At 45.4% G+C, this 25207-nt stretch overlaps 1 protein-coding gene across 1 annotated transcript in view; it reads right to left on the reverse strand.

Annotated features, from left to right (window-relative positions):
• The window catches only part of LOC144500426 (fibroblast growth factor receptor-like 1), a 58506-nt gene extending 41517 nt beyond the window's left edge, over positions 1-16989 (reverse strand). The window contains exons 1-2 of the mRNA XM_078223319.1: positions 16905-16989; positions 472-756 (exon numbers count right to left, since the gene is read on the reverse strand). Coding sequence (XP_078079445.1) covers positions 472-727 — 256 coding nt within the window. The 5' untranslated portion in view covers positions 728-756; positions 16905-16989. The remainder of the gene's footprint in view (positions 1-471; positions 757-16904) is intronic.
• Between the last annotated feature and the right edge of the window lie 8218 nt (positions 16990-25207).

Raw genomic sequence — 25207 nt, forward strand, 5'->3', positions numbered from 1 at the left:
GAAAATCAACTGCTTTTCAATTAAACCATCATTAAATGGAATATTTAATGCACCTATTCTTTTGAGGAAAAGCAAAAGGCTCTGAGCAGTGAATCTTAGCTGACAGTAAAACGTAAGAAGAACTATTTGTTTGCAATGTTGAACGGCATACTAAATAAAATGCTGCCTTTAGTTTTTGCTTCTGTCTGATTCAGATTTTCGAAATAAAGCCACCACATCTGACAGTGGGATGAGGTCTGATTTGAGTCTTGTGTCTTGCTCCTGTGTTTAGAATGAAAACACATTTAGCATCCGTGCACAGCTGCACAACCTTATCGCTACCAGATGTGCAGCGCACTCCAGGTTGGACTCTCCCAGAGCAGAGCACAGACTTGGGCCATGTGTTTCTCATTGCAAACATAAAGACCGCTTGCAACTGTCTTCAAATAGACCATTATTTTAATCCCTCCTTAAATCCAGTGCAGTACTTACGGATTACTTCAACCTTGTACGTTGCATTGATTTCGCCCGCTCTGCTAAAGACGCGGCACGTGTACTTCCCACTGTCTCCGGGCCTTAAGCCTTTCAGGGTCAGAGTCCACTTCTTTTTCTTGGTGTCTCCCATGTCCTGAGGCGCCAGAGGCTTGTTGTCCTTCAGCCAGGTGATATCGGGCTGGGGGTACCCATTGGCAGCGCACTTCAGCCGGACCGAGCTGCCCACCGGACGGGCTATCACTCTGCGACGCATTTTGGTGGGTTGAGTAAACCGGGGCCTGACTACAATCACCAAAGAAAAGCTGTTACCACTGTGTCGTTGAATAAGTGTACATTTGCCTCATGAAAAATAACTGCTTGACTTAAACAGGAAAAGAGTCTATCGCTTCCATTTGGCGGGGGCGAGCCATCTGCAAGGAAGATCCAACAGAATTATTTGGCCATCCTGTTTCAGACAGCTGTCCCATGAGATGGTGAATGTATTCAGATAAAAATGTTTTATTAAGAGAAGTTACAGAACAGATATAGTTCATTCAACGCAACAGATGTTCGCACTCCCAAAATCACTCCTCCCACCTTACTTCCTGTTGCCATATCATTCTGTTCCTTTGTCCACCATCTTGCCTCCCCTTTGTAATGTAACCATTATTATAAAATATTTAAATGAATTAGACTCCATTAAAGATCATGCAAAGAAATTTGACACAAGTCAGTTTTTAAAATTCTTTCATTAGATGTGGGTGTCGTTGATAAGGCCAACATTTGTTCCCCATCCCTAAATGTCCTTCAACTGAGTGGTTTGCCGCCATTCCACAGGGTAGTTCACAATCAATCACATTACTGTGGGTCAGGAGTCACACGTAGGCCAGGCCATGTAACAATGGCAGATTTCCTAGCCTGAAGGGCATCAGTGAGCCCAATTACAAAAATGTAAGGTAGTTTCATAGTCGCCATTACTGAGACTGGGAGGGTGGGGGTAGTTTTCCTGTCCCAACCACCACAGGAATCGGAGCGGGTGGTGGGGTGGACCATGCAAAGGTCTGTTGACCTCAGGCGGGATTTTCCGGTTTTGGGACGAGCGTGGCCGGAAAATCTTGCCCCAGTTTTCAATTCCAGGCTTTTTTTTAATGGAATTTGTCATGGTGGGATTTGAACCCATGTTCTCAAAGCCTGGGCCTTCTGGATTATTAGTCCAGTGATATTACCACTACAACACGGTCTCCCCTTAGATTCGCTATTGAACTGCCAAAAGGATTTGAACCCCTTAATATTTTAAGACCAGATTGAGTCCCTCATCACACAGACCCTGACTTTTGTTTTACTAATTATGCTTTGATATCACAGAATCATAGAATCCCTACAGTGCAGAGAGGTCATTCGGCCCATCGAGTCTGTACTGACATTTTGATAGAGTATCTTACCCAGGCCCTCTTCCCCGCCCTATCCCACACATTTAACATGGCTAATCCATCTAACCTACACATCAGACAATCCTTGTTCTCAGTTCTTACTATATATGCTTATGTTCCAGAGCTCCAAATCTTGCCATTTATGTTCATGTGTGATGGCTTTGAAATATCTTAAAGGAATCTGAAATTCTGAACGACCGGTGTATATTTCTCTTTCTGTTGACCTAGTCGAGTAGACTTGCTTAAATGGTGAGCTTCAGAAGATTAAAAAGAGAAAAGAAAGTTAAAATGTGTAATATAGTCAGAAATTCCTGGAAATACACAAGGGCGTGTCAGTGTCTCAACAAGAGGTCTGTCCACCATTCGTGTAAAGGTCAGAACTTTGATTCTGGCTGGCATGCTGTGTAAAGTTCCTGAGCCTGACAGAGTGAAAGTGCTGATACAAGCAGGTAAACCTGAAGAAGACACTTTGTGGTTAACTCACATATGTGACATTTGCTCACTTTCAGCATCAGTGCCTCCAACCCAATCCCTGTGATCAGAACCCTGCATTTAAAGAATCATCTTGAGAGCAAGTCAACATGGGGAAATTATAGTATATTGGGGCCGCATGGTGGCACAGTGGTTAGCACTGCTGCCTCACAGCACCCCCAGTCCAGGTTCGATTCCTGGCTTGGGTCACTATCAGTCTGGAGTTTGCACGTTCTCCCCGTGTCTGCATGGGTTTCCTCCGGGTGCTCTGGTTTCCTCCCGCAGCCTGAAAGATGTTCTGGTTAGGTGCATTGGCCATGCTAAATTCTCCCTCAGTGTACCTGAACAGGCGCTGGAGTGTGGTGACTAGGGAATTTTCACAGTAACTTAATTGCAGTGTTAATGTAAGCCAACTTGTGACACTAATAAATAAACTTAAACTAAAGACATTGGGCTTGTAATCCAAGGACATGGGTTGAAATCCCATTCTGGTAGCTGATGCAATTTAATTAATAAATCTGGAGTATAAAGATGATGATCATTGTAGCTATTGTTTATTGCTGTACAAACCTATTTGATTCACTAATGCCCTTAAGGGAAGAAATCTGCCATCCTGACCTGGTCTGGGTTACATGTGATTCCTAACCCACAGTAACGTACTTGACTGTTAACTTCCCTCTGAAATGACTGAGCAAGTCAATTAACTTGTAAAGACAAGTTGGGGCGGCACGGTAGCATAGTGGTTAGCACTGCTGCCTCACAGCGCCAGGGACCCACGTTCGATTCCCGGCATTGGGTCACTGTCTGTGTGGAATCTGCACATTCTCCCCGTGTCTGCGTGGGTTTCCTCCGGCTTCCTCCCACAATCTGAAAGACGTGCTGACTACGTGCATTGACCCAAATAGGTGTTGGAGTTTTACGACTAGGGAAATTTCACAGTAACTTCATTGCAGTGTTAATGTAAGTTAAAGTTAAAATAAACTTTAACTTTAACTTTAGGGATGGGCATTAAATGTTAGCCTTGCCAGTGATCCCAACATCCCACGTTAGAATAAAAGGGGTATAAAAAACAATTCCTTGTAGTTGGCATTTCTCAGGTATCCAAATGTAACCAAAAAATGTAAAAGTTAAAAGATAGAATTGCATTTAGGAATTAATTAGTACTGCCAGTACTCCGACAACATACTGATTTTGATTTGGTTTGATTTATTATTATCACATGTATTAGTACACAGTGAAAAGTATTGTTTCTTGCGCTAAATAGATAAAGCATAGGGTGGCACAGTGGTTAGCACTGCTGCCTCACAGTGCCAGGTACCCAGGTTTGATTCCAGCCTTGGGTCACTGTCTGTGTGGAGTTTGCACGTTCTCCCCGTGTCTGCGTGGGTTTCCTCCGGGTGCTCCGGGGTTCCTCCCACAGTCCAAAGTTGGGCAGGTTAGGTTGATTGGCCACGATAAATTACCCCTTAGTGTCAGGGGGACTAGGAGGGTAAATATGCAGAGTTACGGGGATAGGACCTGGGTGGGATTGTTGTCAGTGCTGGCCCGATGGGCCAAATGGCCTCCTTCTGCACTGTAGATTCTATGATGATTCATACCGTACATAGGGAAGGAAAGGAGAGAGTGCAGATTGTAGTGTTAAAGTATTATCAGAGAATTTAAAAGAGTTAGAATGAAGTTTTCGAAGCATAGAATGAGAATAAAAGATAGAATTAGGAAGTATGTGGGCACAGCTTGCAAGAAGTCGCCACGCTCTGGTGCCATCTTGATGAATCAATTGGAAAATCACTGTCATGTTGCCAGCAATGTTTTGACATGTAAGAAGTTCCCTTCTTCCAATGCAAAACTGCAATAAGACCCGGTAAATGATATGAGTGAATTACATGATGGTTATGCCCTTTTTTAATGCGTACATTTCTTCATGGAAAGTTGAGGTAACAGCATGAAGAACAACAACATTCAGGTGGTGGTGTTCCCGTGCACCTGCCTGCCCTTGTCCTTCTCAGTGGTAGAGCTCGAGGGTTTGGAAGTTGCTGTTGAAGGAACCTTGGTGAGTTCCTGCAGTGCATCTTGTCAATGGTACACACAGCTAACACACTACGTCGGTGGTGGGGCTCCAGACAAGTGGAGAGCATTCCATCACAATCCACAAAATGTTTCGGGAATGTGAAAGGAAAATGGATTGCGAGCCAAAGACAATAAATTAGGAGGAGAGAGTGGAGGTGGCTTTTAGGAAAAGCCTTGAAAGGAGAAGGAGATGCAGAGGCAGAACTGCTTAAGGAGTCAGTTCCAACAATGGCACATTGAAAATGGATGTGGATACTTGCATTTTCTTTAAATAATTACAACTACACTTCCCAACCTAGCTCTTGAATAGATTTTCCAATTATTCTTGCCCAACTATACTGATAGTAAAGTTCTAGGGAAGGAACTTCTCTGGTTGCTGTTTATTGAAATTGTAAATATGTGTTGATGACCTTACTGCACAACCAGAGAAATCCTTTGCTTCTCTTGGATGCATGGTAGTTATGAATATTTATGCAACTAATGGTATCTGCCGTAGTAGTGGGAACTTGTGCATGGAGTCAGAAGAGATAGGAGGGGCGATGAATGAATACTTTTCTTCAGTGTTCACCAAGGAGATGGGCCATGTTTTTGAGGATGAGAGTGTGGTACAGGCTGATAGGCTGGAGGAGGTAGATGTTCTGAGGGAAGATGTATTAGCAATTTTGAAAAACCTGAAGGTCGATAAGTCCCCTGGGCCTGATGAAATGTATCCTAGGATTCTTTGGGAGGCAAGGGATGAGATTGCAGAGCATTTGGCTTTGATCTTTGGGTCCTCACTGTCCACGGGGATAGTGCCAGAGGATTGGAGAGTGGCGAATGTTGTTCCTCTGTTCAAGAAAGGAAATAGGAATGACCCTCGTAATTATAGGCCAGTTAGTCTTACTTCAGTGGTCGGTAAGTTAATGGAAAAGGTCCTGAGGGATAGGATTTATGACCATTTGGAAACATGCAGCTTAATCCGGGATAGTCAACATGGATTCGTGAAGGGTAAATGTTGCCTCACAAATTTGATTGAATTCTTTGAGGAGGTAACTAAGTGTGTAGATGAAGGTAGAGCAGTTGATGTTGTATACATGGATTTTAGTAAGGCATTTGATAAGGTTCCCCATGGTCGGCTCATGAAGAAAGTAAGGAGGTGTGGGATAGAGGGAAATTTGGCCAATTGAATAAGTAACTGGCTATCTCATAGAAGACAGAGGGTGGTGGTGGATGGAAAATTTTCAGACTGGAGACCAGTTACCAGCGGTGTACCACAGGGATCAGTGCTGGGTCCTCTGCTATTTGTAATTTTTCTAAATGATTTGGAGGAGGGGGCTGAAGGGTGGGTCAGTAAATTTGCTGATGACACCAAGATTGGTGGAGTAGTGGATGAGGTGGAGGGCTGTTGTAGGATGCAAAGAGACATTGATAGGATGCAGAGCTGGGCCGCAAAATGGCAGATGGAGTTTAACCCTGATAAGTGCGAGGTGATTCATTTTGGTAGGACAAATTTGAATGCGGATTACAGGGTCAACGGTAGGGTTCTGAGGAATGTGGAGGAACAGAGAGGTCTTGGGGTTCATATCCACAGATCTCTGAAGGTTGCCACTCAAGTGGATAGAGCCGTGAAGAAGGCCTATAGTGTGTTAGCGGATATTAACAGGGGGTTTGAGTTTAAGAGCCATGGGGTTATGCTGCAACTGTACAAGACCTTGGTGAGACCTTGGTGAGAATATTGTGTGCAGTTCTGGTCACTATAAAAAGGGTGCCAGTACAGAGCGAGACTGCGGATAGTTGGGAACCTGTCTCGGGGGCAGGGAATTCATATGGTGTTCGTGGAAGTGGAAATGACTAGGGTTGGGAAGCATTTTCCGATCAGGGCCATTGTGATCTCCTGGACTCGTTTCGATCGCCTCAGGGGGTCGGAGAGGAATTTCCCAGATTTTTTTTCCCCATATTGGCCCTGGGGTTTTTCACTCTGGGTTTTCGCCTCTCCCTGGAGATCACATGGTCTGGAATGGGGGGGTGGGGGTGAGTTAATAGGTTGTAATGAACAAAGCATCGTAGCTGTGAGGGACAGCTCGGTGGATAGGATATTAGGATGTAGATAGGCTGGAAAATTGGGCGGGGATCCTGGATTCAGGATTCAATCCTGGACCGGGGAGCGGCGCGGGCTTGGAGGGCCGAAGGGCCTGTTCCTGTGCTGTGTTGTTCTTTGTTCTTTGTTCTTTGGTGTGGAAGCATTGGAGAGAGTGCAGAGGAGATTTACCAGGATGTTGCCTGGTTTGGAGGGTAGGTCTTATGAGGAAAGGTTGAGGGAGCTAGGGCTTTTCTCTTTAGAGCGAAGGAGGATGAGAGGCGACTTAATAGAGGTTTATAAGATGATGAGGGGGATAGATAGAGTGGACGTTCAGAGACTATTTCCTCGGGTGGATGTAGCTGTTACTAGGGGGCATAACTATAATGTTCATGGTGGGAGATATAGGAGGGATGTCCGAGGTAGGTTCTTTGCTCAGAGAGTGGTTGGGGTGTGGAATGGACTGCCTGCTGTGATAGTGGAGTCGGACACTTTAGGAACTTTCAAGCGGTTATTGGATAGGCACATGGAGCACACCAGAATGATATGGAGTGGGATAGCTTGATGTTGGTTTCGGACAAAGCTCGGTACAACATCGAGGGCCGAAGGGCCTGTTCTGTGCTGTACTGTTCTATGTTCTATAAAAATCATTGAACATTTACCACACAGAAGGAGGCCATTTGGCCCACACCATCTGTACCAGTCGATGAAGAGCTATCCAGCATAATCCCACCTTCCTGCACGAGGCCCATACCTCTGAAATTCCTGCCTCTTCAAGTGTCAGCAGTTCACAGACATATGACACAACTGGAAGTCGCACCATCAATCAAAATGTCTTAAGATTTCCCAGAGGAACAATGGTAAAAATGGGGGATTGATTCCGTCAGTGGGGAAATGCAGCATTTTTACCAACAAATTGGGACCTCATTTCCCGTGGTTTTAGACATTCATCCTGATGCTTTCAGGCCCCTGCCAGCAGGTCACAGCAACTGTTCTCCATAGCTGGACAAGCAAAAGGCTTCAGACCACAAACACGAAAGATCCCACTGTCATCAATGGGAGATCAGGTCTGTCACATATGAGGAGAGACTAAGTCAGTTAGGATTATATTCTCTGGGGTTTAGAAGAGTGAGAGGGTGATGCGCGATAAATCACACGAGAGGAGGGATGTACTCGGGAAATAAAGGCTTTTATTACCAACAATAACGGAGCTACTATATACAATATACAATCCCAGACTAAAGGGTCACCAGGCAGAGCAGTGACCTTTATACCTCTCCCGGAAGGCTGAGCCAACTGGAGTGTACCATAGGACCATATTAACAGGTAGAACAGCCCAACCCTAACCCCAACAGTAACATATCTACAGACTCATAGTACTGGCCAGACCATGGCTCAGCACTCCTGGTGATAACCAACAATGGTTCACCACGGAGGGAATCTCATAAAAACTTATAAAGTTCTAACAGGGTTAGACAGGGTAGATTCAGAAAGAATGTTCCCAATGGTGGGGGAGTCCAGAACTAGGGGTCATAGTTTGAGGATAAGAGGTAAACCTTTTAGAACTGAGGTGAGGAGAAATTTCTTCACCCAGCAGGTGGTGGATGTGTGGAATTCGCTGTCACCGAATGTAGTTGAGGCCAAAACATTGTCTGATTTCAAGAAGAATTTAGATATAGCTCTTGGGGCTAAAGGGATCAAAGGATATGTGGGGGGTCGGGGGGAGGTGGCAGGAGAAGGGGGATCAGGATATTGAATTAGATGATCAGCCATGATCAAAATGAATGGTGCAGCAGGCTCGAAGGGCTGAATGGCCTACTCCTGCTCCTAGTTTCTATGTTTCTATCAACCAGTAGGACATACCAGGAATTACAACCACATTTCCTGGTTTTCCGGTTTCTGGCTCTCGCTCGGCCAAGGCAGTACACTGCTGGCAGGCCACAGAGACCGTTCTCCATAGCAACCATCCAGCCTGGAGATATGGTCTGGGGGCTGAAGGGTGCAGAGGGCCCGATGTTTCAGCGGGAGGTTTCGCAACTTGCACATTCGAAACATATCAAATTCATAAATCGTATTCCTAAAAAAAAAAGATGGACTGGCATGGCATCATAGAATCAGAGAATCCCTACAGTGCAGAAGGAGGCCATTCAGCCCATCAAGCCTGCACCAACAACAATCCCACCCAGGCCCTATCCCCGTAACCCCACGTATTTACTCTGCTAATCCCCCTGACACTAAGAGGCAATTTAGCATGGCCAATCAACCTAACCCACACATTGTAAAGTTAAAACCAATGTCTTAAATGAGAAAGCAAAAGAGAAAATGCTGGAAAATCTCAGCAGGTCTGGCAGCACCTGTAAGGACAGAAAAGAGTTGACGTTTCGAGTCCAGGTGACCCGTTGTCAAAGCTGGTCATCTGGACTCAAAACGTCAGCTCTTTTCTCTCCTTACAGATGCTGCCAGACCCGCTGAGATTTTCCAGCATTTTCTCTTTTGGTTTCAGATTCCAGCATCCGCAATAATTTGCTTTTATCCAGTCTTAAATGAGAAACCGGGTATCAATTTTTATGCGTCGCAAGTGTCGTTTGTCGCAACTCAAACATTGTAAAGTCAAGGACTGCCTGTAGATATGTCAACTGCCCTCCAAGGGCAACTAGGGATGGGCAATAAATGCTGGCCAGCCAGTGATGCCCGTGGCCTATGAATGAATAAAAAATAACGACTTTTTATCCTCTGTTCTCCAACCCACAGTCCCTGCGAGAGCAGCAAGAGGGAGCATTAATAAAATATATGCAGCAGAGTGTGCTTTAGAAGTCGGCTAAGTCCTTTAAAGGAGAGAAATAATGTGGAAGATCGGGAAATGGCAGACACATTTCAATGAATTCTTTCCAAAGACAGTCGACTAATTCCCAATCCACACATTTTTAGTCAGAAAACTGTAACATATGCAGACTTAATACAATGCGGATCATTGAAGTAACCCAAGGGATGAGTCCAGTAGCCTCCCTGGCCAAGCAAAATAAACCCGAGCATCCAGGAGGAAATGAAAGAGGAAAGAGGGAATACTTCTGGTTAAGATATTAAAGAGTGGAAGAAATATAGGAGTTCTACCTGACAACCAAAGGACAGTGTACTTATCCTGAGATTTCAAAAAAAAAGCTTGGGACGTGAATGCTGAATCGTGAGCTAGGCAACACCGCGTGTCGTGTGCTAGAAGCTCAGGAACATTTACAAATGGGGCCAGTTTTCATTGAAAGAAGACCAAGAGTGAAAGGCACAGTCAGTGTGAATTTAGAAGAAATGATTCAGGAGAGATAAAGGTTCTCTTTAAATCTTTGCGGAGATATTAATGAATAAGAAATATCCGGTGGGCAAATATACTCCTGCATTTATCAAAGATCTAATAAAGAGTTATAATGAAAGCAGGTATATGATTCCATATTTCTCTGGATAAAAACATTGCTATCCTGTTCAACACAGTTGGATAAATTGGTGAATATGATACAGGATTTTGGTTCTGCTACATTATTGTTAGTAACCCTTTTCTTCAACACTAAAGGTTAACTCAATTTCTCTGTTGCATTCTTCCACTTTTTTCAATTATTTTCCATTTCTTTTGTTTACTGACCGTAATGTTATTCTTCACGTGTGACTGCAGCAGTGATACACGCGTACGCACACACACACACACACACAGATACAGACATGCACACATGCTCTTACACATGTGCACATATACATGCACATACACACACGTGTGCACACACATATAGTCACACACCCACATACAGATGCACATAGGTATACACATAGATGAACACACAGGCAGACACACATACATACAAACACGCGCATAGACACACACACAAGTGCACACACATATGCACATACATAGATACATATATACAGGCACACACAGGCACGCACTCACATAGACACAAATATACACATACATGCCCACACATATACAGGCACACATAGATACACACACGTACACACACATGCATACAAGTGTGCACACACATACATGTGCACACACACACAGATATACAAACATGTACACACACACATACAAACACACATACAGACACACACAGATACACACACATACACATGCGCCCACACACAGATAGAGACACAAACACATACGGAAACGCACACATATGCGCGCATGCACACATACAGACACACACACATGTTTACAGCCACACACTTATAGACCCACACATGCATGCATGCAGACACATACACACACATGACGGGAGGGTGGGGGAGTGGCCAGAAAACCAGCAGGAAACCACATTATCAGTTCCAAAGGGATTGCCCAATCACAGGGCAGCAGCTCCTCACTGTAACCAGTGGGTGCATTGGCAGCTGGCAACAATGCAGCCTCCAGGGGTCCAGGATCATTGTGGGACCAGAGGGCAAAGGTGAGTGAGAGCAAGATGGGGATCACAAAGCGGGTGGGGTGGGGGGAGGAGTAGTATCAGGGGGGTCAGAGACGAGTGCTGCAGGGTGGCTTTCAGCATTCCCCTCCCCTTTCCTGATGCCAGGTCTCCTGATCAGACACTGAGTACCTTTGTACAAGGGACACGTCCCAGAAACTGAAAGGAAACCAGGTAGGGTTTTGCTGCTCCCCGCATGGTGTCTGCCCCCACCTGCAGCAGGTTGAATACCAGCAGCTGCGCAATAAGATCCTGAAAAGGGCATTAATTGCCATCCACAAGCCTCCCTGCCTCAGACTGAATCGGGTGGAGGGAGAAAGGTGGAGAGGTTCCCATCCTGCAGCCTTCCATACAATTAAATGCACCCCCCATCCCCCCCCACCTCCAAACTCGTTCCCAGGCAAGCATTAACTCCTGCCCTATGTCTCCTCTGGGTATCTAGGGATTGGAAATAAAGAATGTCTTGGCATTATTAACCCACATCCCAATGAATGAAATAGAAAAGTAAAGGTCTGACTGCGATGCCAATTGAAATTGGGCAAATAAATTTGGAGCAGTGTTTGAACCAGTCTATGATTCAGCATCGCACTACATAATGTATTTAACCAGATACAGCTGCCTACTCCCCATGGGGAGGCGATGGCCTACAAACAAAACAAAGAACAAAGAACAATACAGCACAGGAACAGGCCCTTCGGCCCTCCAAGCCCGCGCCGCTCCCCGGTCCAGGATTGAATCCTGAATCCAGGATCCCCGCCCAATTTTCCAGCCTATCTACATACCAATATCCTATCCACCGAGCTGACCCTCACAGCTACGATGCTTTGTTCATTACAACCTATTAACTCACCCCCACCCCCCCATTCCAGACCATGTGATCTCCAGGGAGAGGCGAAAACCCAGAGTGAAAAACCCCAGGGCCAATATGGGGAAAAAAAATCTGGGAAATTCCTCTCCGACCCCCTGAGGCGATCGAAACGAGTCCAGGAGATCACAATGGCCCCGATCGGAAAATGCTTCCCAACCCTAGTCATTTCCACTTCCACGAACACCATATGAATTCCCTGCCCCCGAGACAGGTTCCCAACTATCCGCAGTCTCGCTCTGTACTGGCACCAGCAAGATGATCATAGAATGAAGCCTTGAAACGAGAAACAAGGAACAATTAGCCCGCGCCACTCCCTGGTCCAAACTAGACCACTCTTTTGTATCCCTCCATTCCCACTCCGTTCATATAGCTGTCTAGATAAGTCTTAAACGTTCCCAGTGTGTCCGCCTCCACCACCTTGCCCGGCAACACATTCCAGGCCCCCACGACCCTCTGTGTGAAATATGTCCTTCTGATATCTGTGTTAAACCTCCCCCCCTTCACCTTGAACCTATGACCCCTCGTGAACGTCACCACCGACCCGGGGAAAAGCTTCCCACCGTTCACCCTATCTATGCCTTTCATAATTTTATACACCTCTATTAAGTCTCCCCTCATCCTCCGTCTTTCCAAGGAGAACAACCCCAGTTTCCCCAATCTCTCCTCATAACCAAGCCCCTCCATACCAGGCAACATCCTGGTAAACCTCCTCTGTACTCTCTCCAAAGCCTCCACGTCCTTCTGGTAGTGTGGCGACCAGAACTGGACGCAGTATTCCAAATGCGGCCGAACCAACGTTCTATACATCTGCAACATCAGACCCCAACTTTTATACTCTATGCCCCGTCCTATAAAGGCCTAGTGGTATTATCACTCGACTATTAATCCAGAAACTCAGCTACTGTTCTGGGGACTTGGGTTTGAATCCCGCCACGGCAAATGGTGGAACTTGAATTCAATTTTGAAAAAAAATCTGGAATTAAGAATCTACTGATGACCATGAAACCATTGTCGATTGTGGCAAAAACCCATCTGGTTCATGAATGTCCTTTAGAGAAGGAAATCTGCCGTCCTTACCTGGTCTGGCCTACATGTGACTCCAGAGCCACAGCAATGTAGTTGACTCTCAACTGTCCTTGGGCAGCTAGGGATGGGCAATAAATGCTGGCCAGCCAGCGACGCCCATGTCCCATGAATAAGTTTTTAAAAAGATTAACTCCTTGTTTGCCGGTGGATGCAATGTGATTGAAGGAGGGAAGGAGATGAGAGAAGATGACTGGTTTCCATTGCTAACCAATAAGTACTTCACTCTGAACATATTCCACAGGCAACTGTATTTCCTGCTTAAGCTCCACTCACTTGGCTGTGCTGTCACTTACAGCATCCACAGGCACAATCTCATCAAACACCATCTGTACAATAACTGTTGCCTAATCAGAGTAGCCAACAATGTAGAATACGACTCATTCCAACTCAAAGATAATGATAGAAAGAAGAAAGAAAGTTCCTGGATGCAATTGTGATCCGGGACAAACACGTCTGCAGTAAGTGCTTGTGGCTTGAGGAGCTTTGGTTTAGACCCATTGAGCTGGAGGCTGAGCTGCAGACACTGTGACACATCAGAGAGGGGAGTGTTACCTGGTCGCTTTGCTTTAGGAGATGGTCACACCGCTTAGGATAGGGTCTTCAGGTTTAGGGACGGGGGAATGTGGCTGCAGCTGAGACAGGTGCGGAGGCCCAGAGGGGAGAAGTGCAGGAGTGTTAGCCTCTGCAATTGTCCATCAGGTTTGAGGTTTGCTCAGCTTGAGAGTGGGGGCTGCAGGGTGGATGAGCTGACTGGCTATGGCACAGTGGTACAGGAAGCCATTCAAGTGGAGGGGGGGTGGAGTGCACATAAGAACATAGTGGTAGTAGGGGACAGTATAGTTATGGGAATTGACACTGTTTCCTGCAGCAAAAAGCCAGCATCCAGACGGTTGTGTTGCCTGCCCAGGTGCCAGGGTTCAGAACACCTGCGCTGGGCTGGAGAGGAACTTGCAGTGGGAGGGAGAGGACCGCATTGTCATGGTCCATTACTGCCAGCGACATAGGTAGAATGAGGAAAGAGGTTTCGTATACAGCGTTTGAGGAGCTAGGCCCTAAATTAAACCACAGAACTTCCAAGGTTATAATCTCTGAATTATTACTTGAGCCGTGTGCAAATTGGCATCGGGTAATTCTCAAAGGCTGGTGTGGGAGAAGTAGGTTTTGGCTGGTGGGGCACTGGCAGCAGTACTGGGAAAATGGGGGCTGCAGCATTGGCATGGTCTACATCTGAACTGAACTAGAACCAGTGTTCTTGCAAACCGCATAACTAGGGAAGTAGAGGGGGCTTTAAACTAATTAGAGAGTGGGATGGTTCTGGGAAGGGGATATGTAGGCTTACAAAGCAAAAGGATATGGCAACATTACAAGGCAGCTATTTAGGTAATGATACCCAGAGTGTGACAGGAAGGGACAGAGTATACAAACTTAAAAAAGACAACAGGGTCAAAAAAAAAGCAAAATTAATGGCTCGTTACTCAAATCCCATAGTATTCAGCACAAAAGAATTTAACTGCACACATTGAGGTTAATGGGTATGAGCTTCTAGCCAATACAGAGGCTTGGTTACAAGGAGATCAAAGCTGGGAATTAAATATTCAGGGGTATGTAACTTTTTGTAAGAACAGGCAGGAAGGAAAGGGTGGTGGGATTTTTTTTTCAATGTATTCATTCGTGGGAATCACTTGTTGGCGAGCATTTATTGCCCATCCCTAGTTGCCCTTGAGAAGGTGGTGGTGAGTTGCCTTCTTGAACCACTGATACAACTGAATGGCTTGCTAAGCCATTTCAGAGGGACATTGCGTGTCAACCCCATTGCTTTGTTAATATGAGATGGAATAAGTACAATAGCAAGAAATGATTTTGGATCGGATGATGGAGAATCCATATGAGTGGAGGTAGGAAATAACAAGGGGAAGAAGACACTAGTGGGAGTAGTCTATAGGCCCCCTAACTGTAGCTATACTATAGGACAGGGCATAAATCAGACGATAATAAGGCCATGTAAAAAGGCAGTACATTAATCATGGGAGACTTTAATCTTCATGCGGATTGGGAAAGTCAAATTGGCAAAGATAGCCATGAGGAAGAATTCATAGAGTGTATTCAGGATAGTTTCCTAGAGCAATATGTTGTGGATCCAACCAGAGATCAGACTATTTTGGATCCGGTAATGTGTAATGAGGCAGGTTAATGTCAGAGTAAAAGATACCCTAGGAAACAGTGACCATAACATGGTAGAGTATAGCACTCAGTTTGAGAGTGAGAAACCTATTTCAGAAACAACTGTGCCTAACACACAATTAGGACTGAGGGCAGAGTTGATTGGAGTGGATGGGGAAAGGAGTTTAAAAGACTAGACAGCTGATCAGCAATGACAGACGTTTATGAAAATAGTTCATGACTCACAACAAGAATATATCTCAGTTTGGAAGAAGATTCTAGGAAGGGGATAAGTCAACCATGGTTAACCAAGAAGTTAAGTATTAAGTGTCCTTCCAGTAATAAACTGAAAGAAAAAACATACAACAAAGATTAGTGATAAGCCAGAGGATTGGGAAAGCTTTAAAAACCAGCAAAAGATCATCAAAAAATAACAAAGAGGGAGAGGATAAAATATGAGGGTAAACTTGCAAGCGATATAAAAATGGAAAGCAAGAGCTTCTTCAAATATATAAAAAAGAAGAGAGAGGCCACAGTGAGTGTAGGCTCCTTAGAGAATGAGACGGGGAAATAATAATGGGGAATCAGGAAATACAGTAAGAAGTCTCACAACACCAGGTTAAAGTCCAACAGGTTTATTTGGTAGCAAAAGCCACTAGCTTTTGGAGCGCTCCCTGCTCTTTCGTCAGGTGAGTGGGATTTCAATTCACAAACAGGGCATATAAAGACACAAACTCAATTTACAAAATAATGGTTGGAATGCGAGTCTTTACAGGTAATCAAGTCTTAAAGGTACAGACAATGTGAGTGGAGAGAGGGTTAAGCACAGGTTAAAGAGATGTGTATTGTCTCCAGCCGGGACAGTTAGTGAGATTTTGCAAGCCCAGGCAAGTCGTGAGGGTTACAGATAGTGTGACATGAACCCAAGATCCCAGTTGAGGCCGTCCTCATGTGTGCAGAACTTGGCTATCAGTCTCAGCTCAGCGATTCTGCGCTGTCGTATGTCGTGAGACTTCTTACTGTGTTTACCCCAGTCCAACGCCAGCATCTCCGAATCAGGAAATGGCAGAGGAGTTAAATAATATGTCAGTATTCACAGTAGAAGACACCTTAGCATTCCAAAAATGCTAATGAGTCAAGAGGAAAGTGGGAGGAAATATATACAATATATATTCTCAAAGGGAAAGGTGTATAAAAATAGGGAAGTCTTGCTAAAACTATATAAGATACTAGTTAAGCCACACCTGGAATACTGAGAACAGTTTTGGTCCCCTTATAAAAGGAAAGATATACCAGCATTGGAGGCAGCCCAGAGAAGGTTCACTAGGTTGATCCCAGGTATTAAGGGATTTTCTTATGAGGATAGGTTGAGCGGATTGGGCCTGTAGTCAATGAGTTTAGAAGAATGCGAGGTGACTTTACTGAGACACATAAAATTCTCAGGGGGTTTGACAGGGTACATTTTGAGAGGTTGTTTCCACTTGTGGGAGAGTTTTGGATCAAATGTCATAATCGCAGAGAGAGGGATCGCCCATTTAAGACACAGATGAAGAGGAATTTCTTCTCTCAGAGGGTAGTGAATCTGTGGAATTCTTTCTGCAGAGGGCAGTGGAGGCTGGGTCATTAAGTATGTTCAAGGCTGAGATAGACAAGTTTTTAATCAGTAAGGGAATCAAGGATTATGGGGGTAAGGTGGGAAAGTGGAGTTGAGGATTATCATTTCAGATCAGTCATGATCTCATCGAATGGGAGAACAGACTCGAAGGGCTGAATGGCCTATTTCAGCTCCTATGTCTGATGGTCTTCTGGTCTTACAGAAATAATTGGTTGTTAGTGCTTCAGCATTTTGAAAATTTAAGGTATCATACCCCATTGTTTTCCTGTGGGATCTTCATTTGTATATTCCCCATTTGATCCTTGAGGCAGCTTTTGTCCATTCCGTCCTGTGCTTGAATCATCTGCAGATAAATGGAGCAAGAAACTAATTAGCAAATACTGGGTGGCAGGCAGACAATGTTTCAAACATCTCAAAACACATTCCAGTTGACTTAGCACCTCTTTTTTAATATTCTGATTGTATGGACGGCACAGTGGCACAGTGGTTAGCACTACTGCCTCACACCGCCAGGGACCTGGGTTCGATTCCCACCTTGGGTCACAGTCTGTGGGAGTTTGCACTTTTTCTCTGCCTGAGTGGGTTTCCTCCGGGTGCTCCGGTTTCCTCCCGCAGTCCAAAGGCGTACCAGTTAGGTGCATGGGTCATGCTAAATTCTCCCTCAGTGTACCCGAACAGGTGCCGGAGTTTGGTGACTAGGGGATTTTCACAGTAACTTCATTGTGGTGTCAATGTAAGCCTACTTGTAACATTAATAAGTAAATATCAGTAAAATTAAACAGCAAAGATCTTTTTGTTGTGCCAAGCAACATTCGCACCTCACAAATGCCAGGCAATGACCATCACCAATAAGAGGCACTCTAACCACCACCCCTTGACATTCAATAGTGTGATCATCACTGAATCCCCCACTGTCAACATCCTTGTGGTTACCATTGACCAGAAACTCAACTGGACTCACCACATAAACACAGTGGCTACAAGAGCAGGTCAGAGGCTAGGAATACTGCCTGGGGGGGCGGTGGGGGTGGTTGGGGGAATATTGAGTTTATTCTTTGCAATGATATGGTATAGACTGGAAAGTGCTTAGGGCTGGCGGTCTGGACGGGGAGGAATTTGTAAAATGCGTACTGGAAGGTTCTTTGGAACAGTATGTAGATAGCCCAACTAGAGAGGGGGCTATACTGGATCTAGTTCTAGGAAATGAGCCCGGTCAGGTCGTCAAAGTTTCGGTAGGGGAACATGTGGCAAATAGTGACCACAACTCTGTTAACTTTAGGATAGTAATGGACAAGGACAAGTGTTGTCCTAAGGGTAGGGTGCTAAATTGGGGGAAGGCTAACTATAGCCGGATTAGGCAGGAATTGGTGGCCGTTGATTGGGAGAGACTGTTCGGGGGTAAGTCCACGTCTGGCATGTGGGAGTCTTTTAAGGAACAGTTGATAAGGCTGCAGGACAGGCATATAAATGATTTGGAAGAAGGTGTGACTGGTGTTATCAGCAAGTTTGCGGATGACACTAAGATGGCTGGACTTGCGGAAAGCGATGAACATTGTCGGACAATACAGCAGGATATAGATAGGCTGGAAAGTTGGGCGGAGAAATGGCAGATGGAATTTAATCCAGATAAATGCGAAGTGATGCATTTTGGAAGGAATAGTGTAGGGAGGAGTTATACAATAAATGGCAGAGCCATCAAGAGTATAGAAACACAGAGGGACCTAGGTGTGCAAGTCCACAAATCCTTGAAGGTGGCAGCACAGGTGGAGAAGGTGGTGAAGAAGGCATATGATATGCTTGCCTTTATAGGACGGGGTATAGAGTATAAAAGCTGGAGTCTGATGTTGCAGCTGTATAGAATGCTGGTTAGGCCACATTTGGAGTACTGCGTCCAGTTCTGGTCGCCGCACTACCAGAAGGACGTGGAGGCTTTAGAGAGAGAGTGCAGAGAAGGTTTACCAGGATGTTGCCTGCTATGGAGGGTCTTAGCTATGAGGAGAGATTGGGTAAACTGGGCTTGTTCTCCCTGGAAAGACTGAGGGGAGACCTAATAGAGGTGTACAAAATTATGAAGGGTATAGATAGGGTGAACAGTGGGAAGCTTTTTCCCAGGTCAGAGGTGACAATCACGAGGGGTCACGGGCTCAAGGTGAGAGGGGCGAGGTATAACTCAGATATCAGAGGGACGATTTTTACACAGAGAGTGGTGGGGGCCTGGAATGCGCTGCCAAGTAGGGTGGTGGAGGCAGACATGCTGGCATCGTTTAAGACTTACCTGGATAGTCACATGAGCAGTCTGGGAATGGAGGGATACAAACGAATGGTCTAGTTGGACCAATGAGCGGCACAGGCTTGGAGGGCCGAAGGGCCTGTTTCCTGTGCTGTACTGTTCTTAGTTCTATGTTCCTTGATCATGTTAAAAACATTTAAAATCCTCAATCTGTGCTTTGAATTTTACTTCTTTTGCAAATCACTTTAAATCCGTGCCCTTTCAATCTTGATCCTTTTACGAGAAGGAACAGGTTCTCCCTGTCTACTCTTTCCAAAAAGGTGAAAGGTTTAAGATTCAGAACTTTGAAATGTTAATAGGGAGGTTGAAGCAACATAGGAATTATCCATCGATGGATCCAAGGTGGTAGGCACGTCAAAGCATAAAACTGCAGGATCTTGACTAAGGGACTGTGAGTAATGGGCTTTTAGGGAGTTGGTGAGTGATATCAAAGAGGCTGGAGAGGGTGCTGGATGCTGGGTGCCCCCCCTACTGCCTCCCCCAAAAAGAGAGAAAAGAATGCCCCACTCAATGGCCGCTTATGTCAGTGAACTGCTTGTTCGAGATGAAAAGAACAATCTCCAACTAATATTTGGGATCCAGGACTTAATCGCAGCCTCTAAACCCTCAGGTAACCCATGTCGGTCCAGACTATTGGTGCTATACTCTTGTGCCCATAGTCTTTAAAGAGCATGCAGTGACTCCACACCTACAGGACCACACAGGTGCCAGCCAGTATGCAAAATATGTCGATCCTAGAATCATAGAATCATTACAGCGCAGAAGCAGGCCATTCGGTCCATCAAGCCTGCAACAACAACAATCCCACCCAGGCCCTATCCCCGTAACCCCACATATTTACCGTGCCAATCCCCCCATGACACTCAGGGACAATTTTTCATGGTAAATCAATCTAACCTGCACATCTTTGGACTGTGAGAGGAAACCCAAACAGACACGGGAAGAACATGCAAACTCCACACAGACAGTTATCCAAGACCGGAATTGAACCCGGGTTCCTGGCGCTCTGGGGCTTCAGTGCTAACCACTGAGCCACCCTGGGTAGAGGTACCCTGATAGAGTATGCAGCTGTTCCACTTATTCGTATTGATATTATAGCAGGAACTTGCAGGAATAACCATCAATTTAAGTCCTCAAAAAGCTACATTAACATTCTTAATTTTACTTTTGGCAATTAAGGGCTAATTGTAATTACTTTGTTTGTCAGTGACTTTTCATTAAATCCGGAGTAAAATGCCAAATATATTTCTGGGAGTTCATATTATGATGACATTTATTTTGTTAATGCAGTGTTTGCTTTAGAAATCAACGGCAAAGCAATGCCAGGTTTTAGTAAACCACATTTCACAATTAGCTAATCTGCAGCAAAAATCACAAGTCTTTCATTTTTGTAAATAATTTATCAGATCATTTTGAAGTCTGCATTGAAAAAATGTGCTTTTTCTGAATCATTTCACTGTGCAGTATTATTTGACTTATATTGCAGTGATTGTTTTACTGAGTTCTAGCCCTTCATTTGATTGCGGGGGTGCAGTCACTGTAACGTGCTCATTTAGAATTGGAGGAAAAATATGGAGGATGTTGTCAGGACTAGTGGGCCTGAGTTATGGGGAATGGTTGGCCAGGCGAGGGCTTTATTCCTTGGAACGTCGGAGAATGAGGGGTGACCTTATTGAGATGCCTAAAATCATGAGGGGCACAGATAGGATTAACAGACATGGAACTTTTCTCATAAAATTCCGCCCTAAGTGTCCAGCTAGCATGAAAAGGGGATAGTTGCAGATCCGGTTTTTGGGTGAGTTTTTACTCCAATCTTGTGCACATAGTGCATGAAAAATGGGCTAGACTGTTTCTAGCTACGACAGGCAGTGGGCGGGGCTTAACTCACAAGCAGCAGAGACAATAAGACCATAAGACATAGGAGCAGAATTAGGCCATTCGGCCCATCAAACCTGCTCTGTCATTCAATCATGGCTGATATTTTTCTCATCCCCATTCCCCTGCCTTTTCCCCATAACCCCTGATCCCCTTATCAATCAAGAACCTATCTATCTCTATCTTAAAGACACTCAATGACCTGGCCTCCACAGCCTTCTGCGGCAAAGAGTTCCACAGATTCACCACTCTCTGGCTGAAGAAATTTCTCCTCATCTCTGTTTTAAAGGATCGTCCCTTTAGTCTGAGGTTGTGCCCATTAGTTCTAGTGGAAACATCCTCTCCACATCCACTCTATCCAGGCCTCGCAATATCCTGTGAGTTTCAATAAGATCCCCCCCTCATCCTTCTAAAGTCCAATGAGTACAGACCCAGAGTCCTCAACCATTCCTCATATGACAAGCTGATTGTGAACCTCCTCTGGACTCTTTCCAAGGCCAGCACATGCTCCGTTAGGTACGGGGCCATAAAGTGCTCAGAGCTGTTGCACACATGCAGCTCCTGTGGCTGCACATGTGTAATTCCAACAGCAGAGGCCTGACAGAGAGAGAGGGACTGATCTGTCAAACCTCGGCTGCTGGAGCAGCCTGAACCAATCCCGCTACTGCAATACTCGCAGGGGCCCGCAGCCAATCACGAACCCCACACCACCCGAAAATGTAGCCCCCACCGCACCCCCCCCCATTGCTCAGACCGATTGCCCCCCTCCCTCCCTGCCCCCCACCAATCCAGGTTCGATTCCCAGCTCGGGTCACTGTCTGTGCAGAGTCTGCACGTTCTCGTGTCTGCATGGGTTTCCTCCGGGTGCTCCAGTTTCCTCCCACAGTCCGAAAGACGTGCTGGTTATGTGCACTGGCCATGCTAAATCCTCACTCAGTGTACCCGAACAGGCGCCGGAGTGTGGCGACTAGGGGATTTTCACGGTAACTTCATTGCAGTGTTAATGTAAGCCTACTTTGTGACACTAATAAATGAATTTTAAACTTTAACCAGTTTCAAAATGAATTTTTCTCCTTTCTTTTTTGCCTGTATCTTATTTTCTTTCAGTCTCTTTAGCGGTTCTCCAACTGTGCTCCAATGCCCTTCTGTCTTGTTTAATCTAAAATCATGACACAGGTGGGGTAATGGCAGGGGTGGGACTGAGGCTAAACCTCTGGGGTTTGATTTGCTCCTGATGAAAGCTCATGTTCGTTACAAGTGTCTCCATATCATAAGATGCAGAAACTGAAAGTTTGGACAAACAGAATTTTGATAAGAAATTTCCTGGCAGCTCATTCAAAAGCTGGGTTCAAATCCAGTCAGTGGTAGCCTTATCAACATTTGCACCATCTCTTGCTTAAGTGGGCAACTAACTGGGAACTCCTGCCCGATTCAAGCCATGTTTCAGTGGTGGCACTTCTGCTTGAAATAACTCCCCCCAAGGCCAGTGTCCCTTCACCAATTCTAGCTTCATTTACAGTAGTTAGTAAAACTCAAGGCAGGTACTTCCCAGTAGAGTATACACCCTGAGTGTTGGTAAGCTGGACATTCCACATTTTATACCTCTGCAGGACTCTCGGATTGCAGAACATTAACTGCCTCAATCAGGGAGCTCATATTCTAACATGCTCATCTCGTGGACCTCGTCTTTACACTACCTCTCAGAGTGGGAAAGCTTTAGATACTCGCCTCACCCCAGAGACCTGAGCACAAAATCTTCAGACTTTCCAAGGGAGTACTGCACTGTTGGATGTGCTACTTTTCAGATGCAACTTTAAACCAAGGCCCAGTATGTCCTCTTAAATGGATATGAAAGATTTTGTGCGGGATTTTCCAGCCACCCTTGCCCTGAAACCGAAAAATCCTGCCCAAGGTCAACAGACATTTGCATGGTCTGCCCCTCGCCCGCTATGATTCCCGTGGTGGGCGGAACGGGTAAATTCACCCCTTAATATTGATACTTCTTCAAAGAAGGGCAGGAGGAGTTCTCGCCAGTGTCCAGGCCACTATTTATCCCCAACCAACATTACTTCAAAACAGAACACACTACCTGGTGATTACCTAGATGTTACTGTGTGCAAACTGGCCACCATGTTTCCCTAGATTACAGCGTTAACTGTGAAAGATTTAAGTGTCAAGCATATAGGGACATCTTGAAGTTGTGAAAGGTGGTTTATAAATGCAAATCTTTCTTTAATAGTAAGAACACAGCTTTAAATTCTCAAAACTTCTGAAGCAAAATCATGTTCATACTCTAACATAAAAGCAAATTACTGCAGACACTGAAAGAGTCCTCCAGACTCAAAATCACAGAAATGATAGAATCCCTACAGTGCAGAACGAGGCCAATCGGCCCATCGAGTCTGCACCGACCACAATCCCACCCAGGCCCTATCCCCGTAACTCCACATATTTACCCCACTAATCCCTCTAACCTATGCATCTCAGGACACTAAGGGGCAATTTTAGCACGGCCAATACACCTAACCCGCACATCTTTGGACTGTGGGAGGAAACCAGAGCACCCGAAGGAAACCCGCTCAGACACGGGGAGAACGTGCAAACTCCACACAGTGACCCAAGCCGAGAATCAAACCCGGTTCCCTGGCGCTGTGAGGCAGCAGTGCTAACCACTGTGCCACTGTGCCACCCCATAAACGTTGGCTCTATTCTCTCCCCACGGATGCTGTCAGACCTGTTCAGATTTTCCAGCGTTTCTATTTACGCTCCGACATTTTGTTAAGAGGACATAAATATTGTTGGTTCCCTTTCATGCCACAGACCAAAGGCAGGATTTACCTCGCAAACTGCCACGCGTTTCACGGTGACGGGACCATTGGCCGGAGACGAGATCTTCTGCTCCCGCCAAAGTCAACGGGGTTACCCATTAAATGCCCCCTTACTGTTGTGATACCCACGGCGGGGGTGCACCACGATCAGAGCAGAAGATCCCACTGGCATGAACAGCTGGAAAATTCCAGCCACAATGTTCATTTTTAGCCGAGCGTGTTCCCATTACATAAACATTGTTATATATTCAAGGCTCACGGTTTTTAAAGAAATGCAGCACAGCACTTGGATGTTCTGCATCTTTAGATTATCATCTGCTTTTATCTTCACACAACAATGGGAACTATTTCACCCGAAAACAAATCCTTTGTGTTCGACCCTACAAAAAAGGCCGACTTGTTTATGAACAGTGGAAGAACCAAACTGTTTGCCTCCCTGTCTGATTCTTCGTTAACTCCCAGCGCTGGCCCAACCGCCTGGATTTTCAACACAACTTGATTTGCAGCCAAGGCTTTGATGTGCACTGAATTGCTGCAGTTGCTTTGATCTTCTAAAGATCCAACTTTTTGCGCGCAATTCGCCCGAAGACCCCTCCCCGATAGAAACCTGTGCAGACTTTTGATGCTGCAGACCCCCAGAATGAGATGCAGAACGTAGAAAAACAGGGATGAGCTCATCCTGAGTGACTGATAATTTAACACCGAACTCTTCAAAAGCACATGAGCCAATCATTGGTGCTATTACCACTTAATTCAATTAGGCCTGACGTGATTTTGATACCAATTAAAGATGTTATTTCATAACTGAAATGACCCATATCAAGCCACAGAGCCACCAACTTTCCTTTAATATTTTAACGCAAGATCAGTCTCTGCTTTGACTCTGCTAGGCCAGATTCGAACCCTTTGAAGTCAGGGGGCCTGCTAAGCCCCATTTCACAGATGATCCAGCTTTGCATAAATAAACACGTCGACCTTTGACCTCTAACTGGAGACCTGAGCGCACTTCAAAGCACTGGATGAGATGATCAACAGGCATCATTAAGGCAACTCCTGCTCAATGAGTGAAGGGTGCTGAGTAAAGGGGGTGGGAGCTGGGGGGGGGATGGGGAACTAAAAGTAAAAACACTGAAATTAGGGGGAGGCAATGGGGCTTGAACAATCAAGCCAAGAGGCATTGTATTCCTAACAATCGAATCAGCTCCTGCGAGGCATCAAAACTCAATGCTGCAATTAGCTTTGACAGACATGGACAAGGGAAACTATAAAAAACAAAGGACTAGATGTGGTCACTACATTGTTCACAATGATTCCTTGATTGGTTCCACTCTCTTAACCAGCAGTTTAGCAAGTAAATCGAAAAGAACATACGCACACAAATCAGGTACAGTTTCTGCGCGAACGTATCCAAGTTCTGGTGGCTTCAACAGTGATTGCTCATGCAGCTCCCATGATTACCTATGCAGTTGGAACGGTGGTACGTCCTCTGTACACCTCCTGCAGAACATTCTGTTTGTTTCGAAACCCCAACGCAATCATGACCAGTAAATAGTATTTCCAGAG

This window comes from Mustelus asterias, chromosome 1, assembly GCF_964213995.1.
Source record: "Mustelus asterias chromosome 1, sMusAst1.hap1.1, whole genome shotgun sequence".
In the NCBI taxonomy this organism is placed as follows: Eukaryota; Metazoa; Chordata; class Chondrichthyes; order Carcharhiniformes; family Triakidae; genus Mustelus; species Mustelus asterias.